We start from the raw sequence: 15,276 nt of genomic DNA, 5'->3' as shown, positions 1-15,276 counted from the left end.
GATTCCTCTTCTATTCAACAGTGTGAACACACCCTAATGAAAACCAAAGAAAATAAAATGGAGCCACTACAAAAATGCAATTAAGAACACAATTTTATTTCAATAGATTAAAACATCACATAGAATTCAAATATTTAATACGTGTTCTGCCTTTTTAAAGGACAACTGCAGCGCAATATACACTTACCCCTTATCTACAAGATAGGGGATAAGTGTTTGATCGCGGGGGGTCCGATCGCTTGGACACCCCCTCGATCGCCCTAACGGGGCGACGCCATTAGCGCTCATAGTGAGCGCTAAGGTGCGTAGCGTCAACCTAGAGGTCGACAGTGACGCCCCGTCTCCTCCCCGTCCCAATACAGTTCTATTGGGGGAGGCAAGAACGCTGCCTCCCCTCCTCTCCCATAGAGATGTATGGAGGAGGCGTGCTGGCCGCAACGTCATGCTGAGGCTGGCACGCCCCCTGCACGGGACAGCCACGGACCCATACAGGAGATCACAGGGGGTCCCAGCGGTCGGACCCCCCCGCGATCAAACACTTATCCCCTATCCTGTGGATAGGGGATAAGTGTTAATCACGCTGCAGATGTCCTTTAATCGAAATAAAATTATGTTCTTAATTGCATTTTTGTAGTGGCTCCATTTTTTTTTTTTGTATTCATGAATCAAAAAGTAGTGGATGCATTTTTTTTGTGTACACAATAGTGGGGTTAAACACATTTTTGCATAAAACCAGGAAAGAAGATTTAGCACTCAGTACAGTGTAAAAGTTGCATCTTTTGTTAAGGATCCATTAAGACATTACAGGAGAGAGATATTAAAAGTAGAGAAGAGATATTAAAAGATATCGATTTTTTAGGGCCGATACTGATAATCTGTTAAGGTTGAGATATTCTGGTATAAGTTATCGGCTATTTACCCCTCCTCCCCCCGGCTACGCCGCTGCAGATCATTCATTTAAAGCGGACGCCACAGGAGCCAGAAGTAGCGCGGACCTCGGGCCCAGGTAATCATAAAAGCGGGGATGGGGGAGGCAAAGGAGCAGCGGCGGCGGTCTCTGGCCGGGGCGGTCCGGTGGGGGGTGCGGTGTGATGCAGTGGGGGGTGCGGTGTGATGCAGTGGGGGGGGGGGGGGTCGAGGGGTATTCCAAGTAAGAACTTTTTTCTTATATCAACTGGCTCCAGAAAGTTAAACAGATTTGTAAATTACTTCTATTAAAAAAATCTTAATCCTTCCAAGAATTATCAGCTGCTTAAGTGGAGCTGCTCTTTTCTGTCTGGCAACAGTGCTCTTTGCTGACATCTCTGCTTGTCTCGGGAACTGCACAGAGTAGAAGAGGTTTTCTATGGGGATTTGCTTCTACTCTGGACAGTTCCCGAGACAGGTGTCATCAGAGAGCACTTAGAAGGAAAAGAACATCTCAACTTCAGCAGCTCATAAGTACTGGAAGGATTAAGATTTTTTTTTTAATAGAAGTAATTTACAAATCTGTTTAACTTTCTGAAGCCAGTTGATATATATAAAAAAGTTCTTCCTGGATAAACCCTTTAATAGATTACTGGAGACATCACAAAGAAAGATTAAAATTCTTGACTTGTTTCAAAGGAGTTACCCCTTAGTCATAAGCCAGTATGACTAAGGGGTAACCCCTCTCCAAAACATGGCAAGAAGTTTGTCGCCTAATATCCGTGTGCAATGGACTAGCTGGTATATTGGGGAAAACGTGGATCGGGCATGATGCATTTCAACAAGCCAAACCCTTTAGGACAGTGGTTTTCAAACTGTGGACCAGCAGATGTTTCAAAACTACTACTACTCCCAGCATGCCTGGTCAGCCTTTGGCTATCAAGCATGCTGGGAGTTGTAGGTTTGCAAAAGCTGGAGGTTAATAGTATGGAAACCACTGCTTTAGGAGATAAGCCTCCTAAATAGGGTCATTCAGGAGCAGAAAAACTGAGCTAGTTTCTTCCAAAAACAGTGCCAAACCTGTCCTAAGGGTAAGTCTGGTATTACAATATTCAAGGAACCGTATAGTAATGGCAATTCACTGTCGCTATGTTTTATTATACTGTTCTTGTTGTGGTCCTGATATTCCTTCTGATATCAGCCATATAATCTGCACAGCCTGCAGTAATACAGAATATTAAGGCTCTTGTCGGCATCAGCCGGCTGTAAGATACTTAATACCTCTCAGCTTAGGCTCATGATTGCCTTGTCTGCATCCATAGTCAGAGGAATGGCTGTACAACGGGGAACCAAAGACTAATGCAGGGTATGTATGGCTTCATTAAATGGTGGTCCGCGAGACATACTGCACTCAGCAAATCACCAGCCGCAGCGAAGTCCCGCCTCTGCCGGCGATAGGCTGAGCGGCAGTGTGACGTTTTCGGCCTGGGCCGAAAACGTCACACTGCCGCTCAGCCTATCGCTGGCCGAGGCGGGAATTCACTGCGTCCGGTGATTGGCTGCGGGCAGTATGACTCGCCGACCACTAGGCAGAGGATCGCGGCGGAGGCCGGAGCGGGTTACTGGAGGCGACGGAAGGTATGTACCGCTACTTTTTTTTTTTTTTTTTTTTTACTGCCGGCAGTATGACGGGCAATTTTCCCATTCCAGAATACTCCTTTAAGGGCTTACGTGTTTACCCTCCCCATCTCCTCAGAAGTACAGACTAATATTGTGTGCGATACACCACATAGTCCTGCCACGTATATATCTTAATTAGAGATGAGCGAACTTACAGTAAATTTGATTGGTCACGAACTTCTCGGCTCGGCAGTTGATGTCTTTTCCTGCATAAATTAGTTCAGCTTTCCGGTGCTCCGGTGGGCTGGAAAAGGTGGATACAGTCCTAGGAGACTCTTTCCTAGGAATGTATCCACCTTTTCCAGCCCGCCGGAGCACCTGAAGGATGAACTAAATTACGCAGGAAAAGTCATCAACTGCCGAGCCGAGAAGTTCGTGACGAATCAAATTTACTGTAAGTTCGCTCATCTCTAATCTTAATGTATGTGGGTGTATACATGTGTATATGTATATATGTTCCAGCACAAATTCAGGACAGTTGGGAATATTTTATTTAGGTGACAATATAGTAGAGTTTAGAGATGTCCTGATACCCACAATCTCCGCAGCACGTGAGTAATATCATCAGGAGAAGACTTGCTGAGCTTGCCCAGGAGTTTTAAACATCATGCCACTGGACCAAAGTCATGGTAAAGTATGATTTAACTGTCGGGCAGGCAGGCGCTAAGGATAGTTAGTGTAGAGGCAGGTGAGTGAGAGAAGATTTATTGTGAGGGCAGAGTAAGGGAGGAGAACATGTGGGCAGGGAGAGGACAATAAGTGTTTACATAGAAAAGCTTATTACCTGTAGCTGATATGAAAGCCCGTCAGGTTGTAGGCCGCGTCACTGAAGAAATGTAAGAGAGCAAATCCATTGGTAACCACTTCCGGGACCGTCTCGTTGCTGTCACTCTCTGGAACAATGAGTCCACTGAAAAGGAATTAAAAAAAAAATTATAAAAATATTACTTTATATAATTGAATACTGAGTCCCAAAAATTATTTAGATGAAAATATTCAACTGGTTCTTTATCAACACTGTAAGGTCAACCAAGGACATCACTATTAAAGTAGTATTTAAGGTTTGTGCCCAGGAATACTCACCAATCACTAGTTCTACAGCACCATCTGTTTCATTCCAGCACAGCTGCACCCATGTGTTTCATAACTGTGAGTCACGTGATCTCAAGTCTGACCCACACAAAACCATGAAATTTAAAGGGGTATTCCAGGAATTTTTTTATTTATTTGACGATGCTACAGGGGCTGTAAAGTTAGTGCAGTTCATAATATAGTGTCTGTACCTGTGTGTGACGGTTTTCTCACAATTATTCTGTGATTTTTACTCCAATATTTATTTTTACCAGCATACAAAATGACTGCTGTCTCAGATTTTTCCCAGCTTGCAATGCGGCCGAGACCTGACTCACTAGTCAGCTGATGACAGGGAGCCTGTCTGCTTCAATGGGTGGAGAGAGGAATCTGAAACTAATGCAACAGCTGGAGGCACCCTGATTGAAAACCACACTGATTTGAATGGATGCAGCTCATTTATGTTTCACTGGGTGGGGTGGCTGATGTGTGGGAGGGAGGAAGATTGAATTGTGGGATTTGTAGTCACAAAAAGAAAAAAGTCAAACAGGAAATACCAGTTCACAAAAAGCTAGCCACAATGTTATGGTAATCTCACAACATAGCCATTTATCCCCAAGACAAGCACAGATCCTTCTTAAGCACGTCCCTTACTGTCTGCCAGGTACGTACTAAAATCACCTTATGGTGGAGAACCCCTTTAATGGGTCAGTGGAAATGGTCAGTCCTGGGTCAGCAGACCTATGAACTATAGGATGACATCACCATCTATAAGATTCTATTTGCATCTGTATACTGCTGCTATCTCTATGGGATCAGGATATATAGTAGTTATACACCTCCCCTTCAGTTCAGCTCCATCTGTATACTGCTGCTATCTCTATGGGATCAGGATATATAGTAGTTACACACCTAACCCTTCAGTTCAGCTATCTGTATACTGCTGCTCTCTTTATGGGATCAGGATATATAGTAGTTACACACCTCCCCTTCAGTTCAGCTCTATCTGTATACTGCTGCTCTCTTTATGGGATCAGGATATATAGTAGTTATACACCTCCCCTATAAGGCTGCATTGACACATTACGGCTTTGCAGTTTTTTTTCTGGTTTTGCCAAGATTTGAAAAAATATGAAGCAAAAGTAATTTTATCAAACTTTCCTGTAGTTTTCAAAAATCACAACACAAATTTACAAAAATTGAGTTAAAAAAGAAATCAGCATATAAACACAGCCTAAAGACTTCACATCTTCATTGCGATTACAGGTCAATGGCTACATTTCTCTAGAAACACACACTTGCACTAGATGACTACAGCTGTACGGGCATGCTGGGAGTTGTAGTTTTGCAACTACCGTATTTTTTGCCGTATAATACGCACTTTTTCTTCCCCAAAACTGGGGGGGAAAAGTCGGTGCGTCTTATACGGCGAATACACCCCTATCGCGGCGCGGTCCCTGCGGCCATCAACGGCCGGGACCCGCGGCTAATACAGGACATCACCGATCGCGGTGATGCCCTGTATTAACCCTTCAGACGCGGCGAACAGCCCGACTGAATAGCCGGGTTAGTGCTTACAGGACACCGGGAGGGACCTTACCTGCCTCCTCGGTGTCTTCTCTGTTCAGGGATCCCCTGTATGGCCGGCGCTCTCCTTCCTCGTCATCACGTCATCGCGTACGTGCGTCGGCGTGCGTAACGACGTGATGGCGGCGACGGAGAGCGAGGATACCCGGCCGGCAGCAGAGACGTTCCGGAGCGACGGGGACACGGGGACAGCGATGGAGCGACATCCGGGGCATCGGTGACGGGTCCGGAGCGGCGGGGACACGTGAGTATTACCTCCTATGCAGTGGTCTTCAATCTGCGGACCTCCAGATGTTGCAAAACTACAACTCCCAGCATGCCCGGACAGCCAACGGCTGTCCGGGCATGCTGGGAGTTGTAGTTTTGCAACATCTGGAGGTCTGCAGGTTGAAAACCACTATTGGAATCAAAATCTTATTTTTTTTAGATTTTGCACCTATAAATTGGGTGCGTCTTATACGCCGGTGCGTCCTATAGGGCGAAAAATACGGTAGTTGGGAAACACTGACTTAATGGAATCCCTCACATGTGGTGCAGCAGGTTATCAGTAATGCAAAATATATGTATAAAGTGATCTGATAGGAGGATGAACATACCGCACATACCGTATACCAGGAGAGATAACATACCAAGATCTTAGCTTTATACTGCAGGTATAAACCTACTAAAGGATGGTGGATATAATAAATGGGAGGGGGGGTCTCTTGTCTAACACCCCCTCTTATATTAAAGCCAATGTAGATGCAGTTTCCATTGTGGTATATTGAGGTCTATTACTGCTGCGTAAAGCTGGGTTTACACCACTGTTCTGCTATACAGTTCCCGTATACGTTTTCAAGGTAAAAACCGTACGGTACCGTATAGAAAACCGTATGCATTAACTTAAAGGGGTACTCTGGCACTAAGACATCTTATCCCCTATCCATAGGATCGGGGATAGGATGCCTGATGGCGGGGGTCCCACCGCTGGGGACCCCCGTGATCTTGAACGCAGCACCCCGCTATAATCCGTCCCCGGAGTATGTTCGCTCCGGGTCTGATGAGTGGCGATCACGGGGCCGGAGCAATGTGACGTCACGGCTCCGCTCCCGAGTGATGTCACGTTCCGCCTCCTCAATTCAAGCCTATGGGAGGGGGCGTGACAGCTGTCACGCCCCCTTCCATAGGCTTGCATTGAGGAGGCAGAGCGTGACGTCACAATGCTCCGTCCCCGTGATCGCCACTCATCAGACCCAGATCGAACACGATCCGGGGACTGATGGTAACGGGGTGCTGCGCGCAAGATCCCCAGCGGCGGGACCCTCGCGATCAGGAATCCTATCCCCTATCCTTTGGATAGGGGATAAGATGTCTTAGCGACGGAGTACCCAGTTAAAATTGTAAACCATATGTCAAACGCATAATCCGGTTTAGTCCGTTTTGAGTTTCATACGGTTTTGTCTTTTTATTTATTTATTTAATTTTTTTACCCATACCCAAAACCATTGCCCACCACGCTTTTTGGTCCGGGTGAAAAACCGTATTAAAGCTTATACGTTTTTTTATTTTTTATATGGGAGTCAATGTGAACCGTACAGAACCGTATGTGCGTACAGTTCCACCGTTTGATTGAAATTCCAAGAAAAAAATAACTGTGCAAACAAGTGAAACTTTATACATAATGGAGTGAAAAGTTAAAAGCATATATGTTTTCTTTCTTAAAAAACGGATGCAACTGGACATTTTTCAAACCGTATACAGATTAAAGTTTGTACACACGTTTTGATACCGTTTATTCCGGTCTTGAGGAATCCGATTTTCATCAAAAACCTGATACGGGAACTGTACTGCAAAACCGTGGTGTGAATGCAGCCTAATACTATATATACTAGGGATTTAAGAAAAAAATCGATTTGCACGATTATCGCGATTTTTTTATTTGCCGATACTGAATCGATTCAAAATATTTTTGAATCGATTTTTTTTAGGGATGTGGAATTTTTATCTCCTGACGCCCGGAACAGCATGTCCTGGGCATCAGGAGATACAAGTTCCACATTTGTGGAGCCGGGCAGGCCGGATCTGACGCAGCAGCGCTCTGGGTGTATGGAGCGGGCTCAGACTCGTGCCCGCTCCGTACTCAGCGACCCTCCGGCTGATTTCAGTAGCCGGGGGCCACTGATGCATCACCACCGCTAGTATCCAGCATGCGGTGCTCTGCATTGTGTATGGAGCGGGCTCTGGACTCGTGCCCGCCCCATACTCTGCAGCCCGCGGCTGTTCTCAGTAGCCGGGGGCCGCCGCTAATAGCCAGCATGCGGAGATCGCTATTAAAGGAGTACTTTGGCGCAAACTTTTCTCGTTTTATCCCGTCCGGGCTGCAAAATAAAAGAAAACGCACTCTCTCTTACCTGCCAACGAGCCCGCGGAGCTCCGGTACAGGTGTTCGGTCCCCGGGCTGTATTCTTCTTACTTCCTGTTAGCCCGGCACGTCACACGGAGCTTCAGCCTATCACCGGCCGCAGCGATGTCCTGCCTCAGCCAGTGATAGGCTGAAGCTCCGTGTGACGTGTCGGGCTAACAGGAAGTAAGAAGAATACAGCCCGGGGACCCAACACCTGTACCGGAGCTCCGGGGGCTCGTTGGCTCGTTGTGACACCATGCCACGCCCCCTCAATGCAAGTTTGTGGGAGGGGGCGTGGCAGTCGCCACGCCCCCTCCCACAAACTTGCATTGAGGGGCGGGACGTGATGTCATGAGGGGGTGGGGCTATGATGTCACGAGCTCCCGGCGCCGGCTCCAGCGTTCGTAACAGTTTGTTCCAAACGCTGAGCAGCAGAGTACCCATTTAATTGGTAGTGACTTGAGATGAGCGAACTTACAGTAAATTCGATTCGTCACGAACTTCTCAGCTCAGCGGTTGCTGACTTTTCCTGCATAAATTAGTTCAGCTTTCCGGTGCTCCGGTGGGCTGGAAAAGGTGGATACAGTCCTAGGAGACTCTTTCCTAGGAATGTATCCACCTTTTCCAGCCCACGGGAGCACCGGAAAGCTGAACTAATTTATGCAGGAAAAGTCATCAACTGCCGAGCCGAGAAGTTCGTGACGAATTGAATTTACTGTAAGTTCGCTCATCTCTAGTAGTGACCTTTCTTTATTATTCTATGTACTTATTTTTTCTTTACTGTTGAAAATATCTAATAATTTTTTTTTCTTTAAAACAAACAGTTGAAAAAAAAATATACAAAAAAAAAAAAAAAGTCTGACTGCAGCTGCCCCCTCCCCCAATCTTCCCATTCCAAATAGATGTGCACTCTGTTAAAATGAGCATGCGTATGTGTATATGGTGATAAGGGGAAACAGCTAATGGCTGAACAAACTTTTGGCTGTAACCGTTAACTGTATTGGAGAAACGGAGGCCTAAAAATGTCTGACATGGTATGTGTCAGATAATCGTATGTAAAATATATGTTTTTGTCTATTAAAGGGGTACTCCACCGGAAAAGATTTTCTTTTAAATCAACTGGTGCCAGAAAGTCAAAACAGATTTGTAAATAACTTCTATTAAAAAATCCTAATCCTTCTAGTACTTAGAATCCACAGGAAGTTCTTTTCTTTTTAAATTTCCTTTCTGTCTGACCACAGTGCTCTCTGCTGACACCTCTGTCCATGTCTGGAACTGTCTTGAGCAGGAGAAAATCCCCATAGCAAACCTATCCTGCTCCTTACAGTTCCTGATAAGGATAGAGGTGTCAGCAGAGAGCACTGAGGTCAGTCAGAAAAGGAAATTCAAAATGAATTATACAGCAGCTGATAAGTACTGGAAGGATTGGGATTCTTTAGCAGACGTAATTTACAAATCTGTTTAACTTTCTGGTACCAGTTGATTTAAAAAAAATGTTTTCCAGTGGAGTACCCCTCTAAATGAACGTCTGGGTGACTTGGTAAGTACATTTAGGCCCTGAGCAGCGGTCCGACTATGAAGTGAGACTGTCAGCAGCAGAAGACTTACTGTCAATGACCGAGTATGACCATCAAAGTTTTCAGTCATTAACTTCTTATAGGGGTACTTCACTGGCCAGTGTTCCAGCTGTGTTCGGAAGACTTACCAGTGGAGTACCCCTTTAAGTGCTGTGATCACAGTTCTTTACCACCGCAATGATTTTCCCTCTAACCCTCTATGTGGGGGTCTGACCGGTACGTTTTCCCGCCAGACATCCCCTCACCTGCTCTGTACGGGTTTAGATGCAAGAGTACCCCTTTAAGAAGTTAATGACTGAAAACGATGGTCATTGACAGTACGACTGAGTGTCAAAGACTGAGAATGACCATCAAGTTTTTCAGTCATTAACTTCTTAAAGGGGTACTCCGGTGAAAACCATTTTTCTTTTAATTCAACTGGTGCCAGAAAGTTAAACATATTTGTAAATTACTTCTATTAAAAAATCTTAATCCTTCCTGTACTTATTAGCTGCTGAATACTACAGAGGAAATTCTTTTCTTTTTGGAATGCTCTCTGATGACATCACGAGCACAGTTCTCTATTTATTGTTGTCCTTAGTGGGATTTGAACCCAAGTCCCCCACACTGCAAGGCAGCAGTGCTAGCCACTGAGCCACCATGCTGCCCTTAGCATACATCTGCTATGCATCTGCTATGCATGGTTACTAAAATGGACAGAGATGTCGGCAGAGAGTGTTCGTGATGTCATCAGTGTTCCAAAAAGAAAGGAATTTCCTCTGTAGCATTCAGCAGCTAATAAGTACTGGAAGGATTAAGATTTTTTAATAGAAGTAATTTACAAATGTGAATTCGGGTAGAAAAACAGACATGGTGCACATCTACAATCTTGCATAATGATCTGATTGCTTCTCAGCATAATATCAAAAACTAACAGGTTGTTAGTATACATATTTGATCAAAAAGTACAAGCCCACTCGCCACGTCAAGGCCACCAATTTAGAGTGGGTCCCTAACGTCCCCAGCATAAAATGGCGCAGCACCGAGCGGCGACCACCACCGCCGCGACACCAATGCCCACAGGGGGGAACGACCCACCAGCAGAGCGGCCCCAATGGGCTTGTACTTTTTGATCAGAAATGTATACTAACAACCTGTTAGTTTTTGATATTATGCTGAGAAGCAATCAGATCATTATACAAGATTGTAGATGTGCACCATGTCTGTTTTTCTACCCGAATTCACACTGTGATTTCTATCCCCTTCTTTTTCTTTGTTTTAAAATGTGCTGCACTCTTCCCCACCCCCTCAGCCCAACCCTATATAAGCAGTAGTTAGCTGCACATGGGCCATTTCTTTCCTAGCTGCCTCTCAGTCTGACTGGGAGAGTATGGTAAGTGAGCTATTACACCTTGTTCACACTGGGGTGGTGCTGTGTCTGTGGGGAGGTGCGGCCCATAGACTGGTTTGAGTGGCATTGGGGCCGCTCTGCCAGTGGGTCGTTCCCCCCTGTGGGCACTGGTGTTGCGGCGGTGGTGGTCGCCGCCCGGTGCTGCGCCATTTTATGCTAGGGACGTTAGGGACCCACTCTAAATAGGTGGCCTTGACGTGGCGAGTGGGCTTGTACTTTTTGATCAAAAATGTATACTAACAACCTTTTAGTTTTTGATATTATGCTGAGAAGCAATCAGATCATTATACAAGATTGTAGATGTGCACCATGTCTGTTTTTCTACCCTAATTTACAAATATGTTTAACTTTCTGCCACCAGTCGATTTAAAAGAAAAAAGGTTTTCAACGGAGTACCCCTTTACTCCACTGGCCAAACCTTATTGTCAATGACTGGGAATGACCATCACTGTTTTCAGTCATTATCCAGAAAAAAACTTTTTTATATATATCAACTGGCTCCAGAAAGTTAAACCGATTTGTAAATGACTTCCATTAAAAAAATATTAATCCTTTCAATACTTATGAGCTGATGAAGTTGAGTTGTTCTTTTCTGTCTAAGTGTTTTCTGATGACACGTGTCTCGGGAACCTCCCAGTTTAGAAGCAAATCCCCATAGCAAACCTCTTCTACTCTGTGCAGTTCCCGAGACAAGCAAAGATGTCAGCAGAGAGCACTGTTACCAGACAGAAAAGAACAACTCAACTTCAGCAGCTGATAACTATTGAAAGGATTAAGATTTTTTAATAGAAGTAATTTACAAATCTGCATAGCTTTCTGTAGCCAGTTGATACATAAAAAAAAGTTTTCCTGGAATACCCTTTTAACTTCTTAAAGGGGTACTCCACAGGCCAGTGTTCCAGCTGCGTTCGGAAAACTTCGTGTTCCGAACGCAGTCTGAACACTGGCCAGTGGAGTACCCCTTTAAGTGCTGTGATCACAGCTCTTTACCGCCGCAATGATTGTCACCCTAACCAAAACATGTATGCGGGGGTCTGACCGGTTCGTTTGCCCGCCAGAGATCCCTTCACTTGCTCTGTACAGGTTTAGACTCAATAACAGTGAGTAACACTACGGACTTGCATGGCATTAATTTAGTGTTCAGAATCTGAACATAGCATGTAAGAGTGTACAATTACACACTAAATAATAAAAAAATAAAAATAAATGGCCAACCTCCTTTTTCGGTACAAAACCGGAGGGGAAAAAGAAAAGTCTGGATGACATTGGTGGATCATTGCCAATATATGCCTCTTGAGAAAGCCGCTGTCACGGCGAAACATGTAGAGGTTGGCATGCAATGTATGTTTTAAATCAGACACAAAGGCAGGTACTAACATTAGCGGTGAACTGCAGTACCGCGTTGATAATCACTAGGGGTCATCCCCCTACTTTCATTCAGATCGCCTTAGAGCTATTTTTTAACTCTTTTCGCCGTTTTCATATGGAGTTTTAATAGATGTATTAATAAAAGTTACATTTTAAAGGGGTACTCCGGTAGAAAACCTTTTTTAGGGGTATTCCAGGATTTTTTTTTATTTGACTATGCTACAGGGGCTGTAAAGTTAGTGTAGTTCATAATATAGTGTTTGTACCTGTGTGAGACGGTTTTCTCACAATTCTTCTGTGATTTTCAACCCAATATTTATTTTTAACAGAGTACAAAATGACTGCTGTCTCTGACTTTTCCCAGCTTGCAATGCGGCCGAGACCTGACCTCACTAGTCAGCTGATGACAGGGAGCCTGTCTGCTTCAATGGGTGGAGGGATCAATCTGCAACTAATTCAACAGCTGGATGCACTCTGATTGAAAACCACAGGTCTGCAGCTCATTTATGTTTCAATGGGTGGGGTGGCTGATGAGTGGGAAGGAGGAAAATGGAATCATGGGATTTGTAGGCAAACAAGAAAACTGAAAACAGGAAATACAAGTTCACAAACAGCTAGCCACAGTGTTATGGTAATCTCACAGCATAGCCATTTAGCCCAAGACAAGCGCAGATCCTTCCTAAGCATGTCCATTACTGTCTGCCAGGTACGTACTAAAATCATCTTATAGTGGATAACCCCTTTAAATCAATTGGTGCCAGAAAGTTAAACAGATTTGTAAATTACTTCTATTAAAAAGTCTTAAACCTTCCAGGACTTATTAGCTGCTGAATACTACAGAGGAAATTCTTTTATTTTTGGAACACAGAGCTCTCTGCTGAATCACGAGCACAGTGCTCTCTGCTGACACCTGTTTGTCTCAGGAACTGTCCAGAGCAGCATATGTTATGGGGATATTATTGCTATGGGGATTTTCTGCTTCTCTGGAAAGTTCTTAAAATGGACATAGATGTCAGCAGAGAGCTCTGTGTTCCAAAAAGAAAATAATTTCTTCTGTAGTATTCAGTAGCTAATAAGTCCTGGAAGGATTAAGATTTTTCAATAGAAGTAATTTACAAATCTGTTTAACTTTCTGGCATCAGTTAATTTAAAAAATAAAAATAAAAAAAGTTTTCCACCGAAGTACCCCTTTTAACCCCTTAAGGACTCAGCCCATTTTGGCCTTAAGGACTAAAAATCATTTCTCTTTTATATTTTCATCCACAGACTAGTATGAGGGCTTGTTTTTTGCGCGACCAGTTGTCCTTTGTAATGACATCACTCATTATATTATAAAATGAATGGCGCAACCAAAAAACACTATTTTTGTGGGGAAATTAAAACGAAAAACGCAATTTTGCTAATTTTGGAAGGTTTCGTTTTCACGCCGTACAATTTATGGTAAAAATGACGTGTGTTCTTTATTCTGAGGGTCAATACGATTAAAATGATACCCATTATTACATACTTTTCTATTATTGTTGCGCTTAAAAAAAATCACAAACTTTTTAACCAAATTAGTACGTTTAGAATCCCTTTAATTTGATGACCTCTAACTTTTTTATTTTTCCGTATAAGCGGCGGTATGGGGGCTCATTTTTTGTGCCATGATCTGTACTTTTTTTTGATACCACATTTGCATATAAAAAACTTTTAATACATTTTTTATAATTTTTTTTTAAATAAAATGTATTAAAAAAGTAGGAATTTTGGACTTTTTTTTTTTTCGTTCACGCCGTTAACCGTACGGGATCATTAACATTTTATTTTAATAGTTCGGACATTTACGCACGCGGCGATACCAAATATGTCTATGAAAAAAATTTTTACGCTTTTTGGGGATAAAATAGGAAAAAACGGACGTTTTACTTTTTTATTGGGGGAGGGGATTTTTCACTTTTTTTTTACTTTTACATTTTTTTTTACACTTGAATAGTCCCCATAGGGGACTATTCATAGCAATACCATGATTGCTAATACTGATCTGTTCTATGTATAGGACATAGAACAGATCAGTATTATCGGTCATCTCCTGCTCTGGTCTGCTCGATCACAGACCAGAGCAGGAGACGCCGGGAGCCGGACGGAGGAAGGAGAGGGGACCTCCGTGCGGCGTTATGAATGATCGGATCCCCGCAGCAGCGCTGCGGGCGATCCGATCATTCATTCAAATCGCGCACTGCCGCAGATGCCGGGATCTGTATTGATCCCGGCACCTGAGGGGTTAATGGCGGAAGCCCGCGAGATCGGCAGGTCCCTGGCTGCGATCAGCAGCCGGGATCAGCAGCGCATGACACGGGCATCGCTCCGATGCCCGAGGTTATGCTTAGGACGTAAATGTACGTCCTGGTGCGTTAAGTACCACCGCACCAGGACGTAGATTTACGTCCTGCGTCCTTAAGGGGTTAAGGGTGTGCTAATAGAGGAAGCGCTACGGAACGAAACTTCTCCGATGCCTGAGGAATTATCCCCACTGTTTGTCTGTCCCGTCCAGGACTTTACACTAATATTGCTGTCTATTCTTCTATGAATAAAGAGATTATGAAGTAAAATACATGAAGCCTGGTGGTGAGTGCCCTTGACTTCCTATCTTTCTTGGATAAAACTAAAAATAGTGGTTTTCTTATCAAGTCGAAGCAACATACAAGTATATAGACCGCGGCTATTCTAACCATCGCTGCTTCTCCATATCACCAAGACAACGGGGGAGATTTATCAAAACCTGTCCTGAGGAAAAGTTGTCCAGTTGCCCATAGCAACCAATCAGATCACTTTCATTTTTAACCAGGCCTATGGAAAATGAAAGAAGCGATCTGATTGGTTGCTATGGGCAACTCGGCAACCTTTCCTCTGGACAGGTTCTGATAAATTTCCCCCCAACGTGTATATAAAAATAGCCTATTTATTACCTAAGATAGCAGCGCAAATAAGTAAACACCGGTCATGGGGGGTCTGGGAGCGGGCACAACATAACTGGAGCTGAGGTTACAAGGCAGGAGGGGCCAAACCGCATAGTTACCATTAAAGGGGTACTCCGGTGGAAAACTAACTGGTGCCAGAAAGTTAAACAGATTTATAAATTACTTCTATTAAAAAATCTTAATCCTTCCAGTACTTAGCTGCTGTATGATCCACAGGAAGTTATTTTCTTTTTGAATTTCCTTTCTGCCTGACCACAGTGCTCTCTGCTGACACCTCTGTCCATTTTAGGAACTGTCCAGAGTAGGAGAAAATCCCCATAGCAAACATATGCTTCTCTGGTCAGATCCTAAAAT

The 15,276-nt window shown here is 44.0% G+C and overlaps 1 protein-coding gene across 1 annotated transcript in view; it reads right to left on the bottom strand.

The window, feature by feature from the left end:
- The window catches only part of ATRN (attractin), a 236,352-nt gene that overhangs the window by 134,371 nt on the left and 86,705 nt on the right, over positions 1-15,276 (bottom strand). The window contains exon 5 of the mRNA XM_056553301.1: positions 3,371-3,496. Within this exon, the coding sequence (XP_056409276.1) occupies positions 3,371-3,496 (126 nt within the window). The remainder of the gene's footprint in view (positions 1-3,370; positions 3,497-15,276) is intronic.

The sequence above is a fragment of the Hyla sarda genome, chromosome 1, assembly GCF_029499605.1.
Source record: "Hyla sarda isolate aHylSar1 chromosome 1, aHylSar1.hap1, whole genome shotgun sequence".
NCBI lineage: Eukaryota > Metazoa > Chordata > Amphibia > Anura > Hylidae > Hyla > Hyla sarda.
Note: the sequence above shows the minus strand (reverse complement) of the source record. Positions and strands in the feature narration are given on the sequence as shown.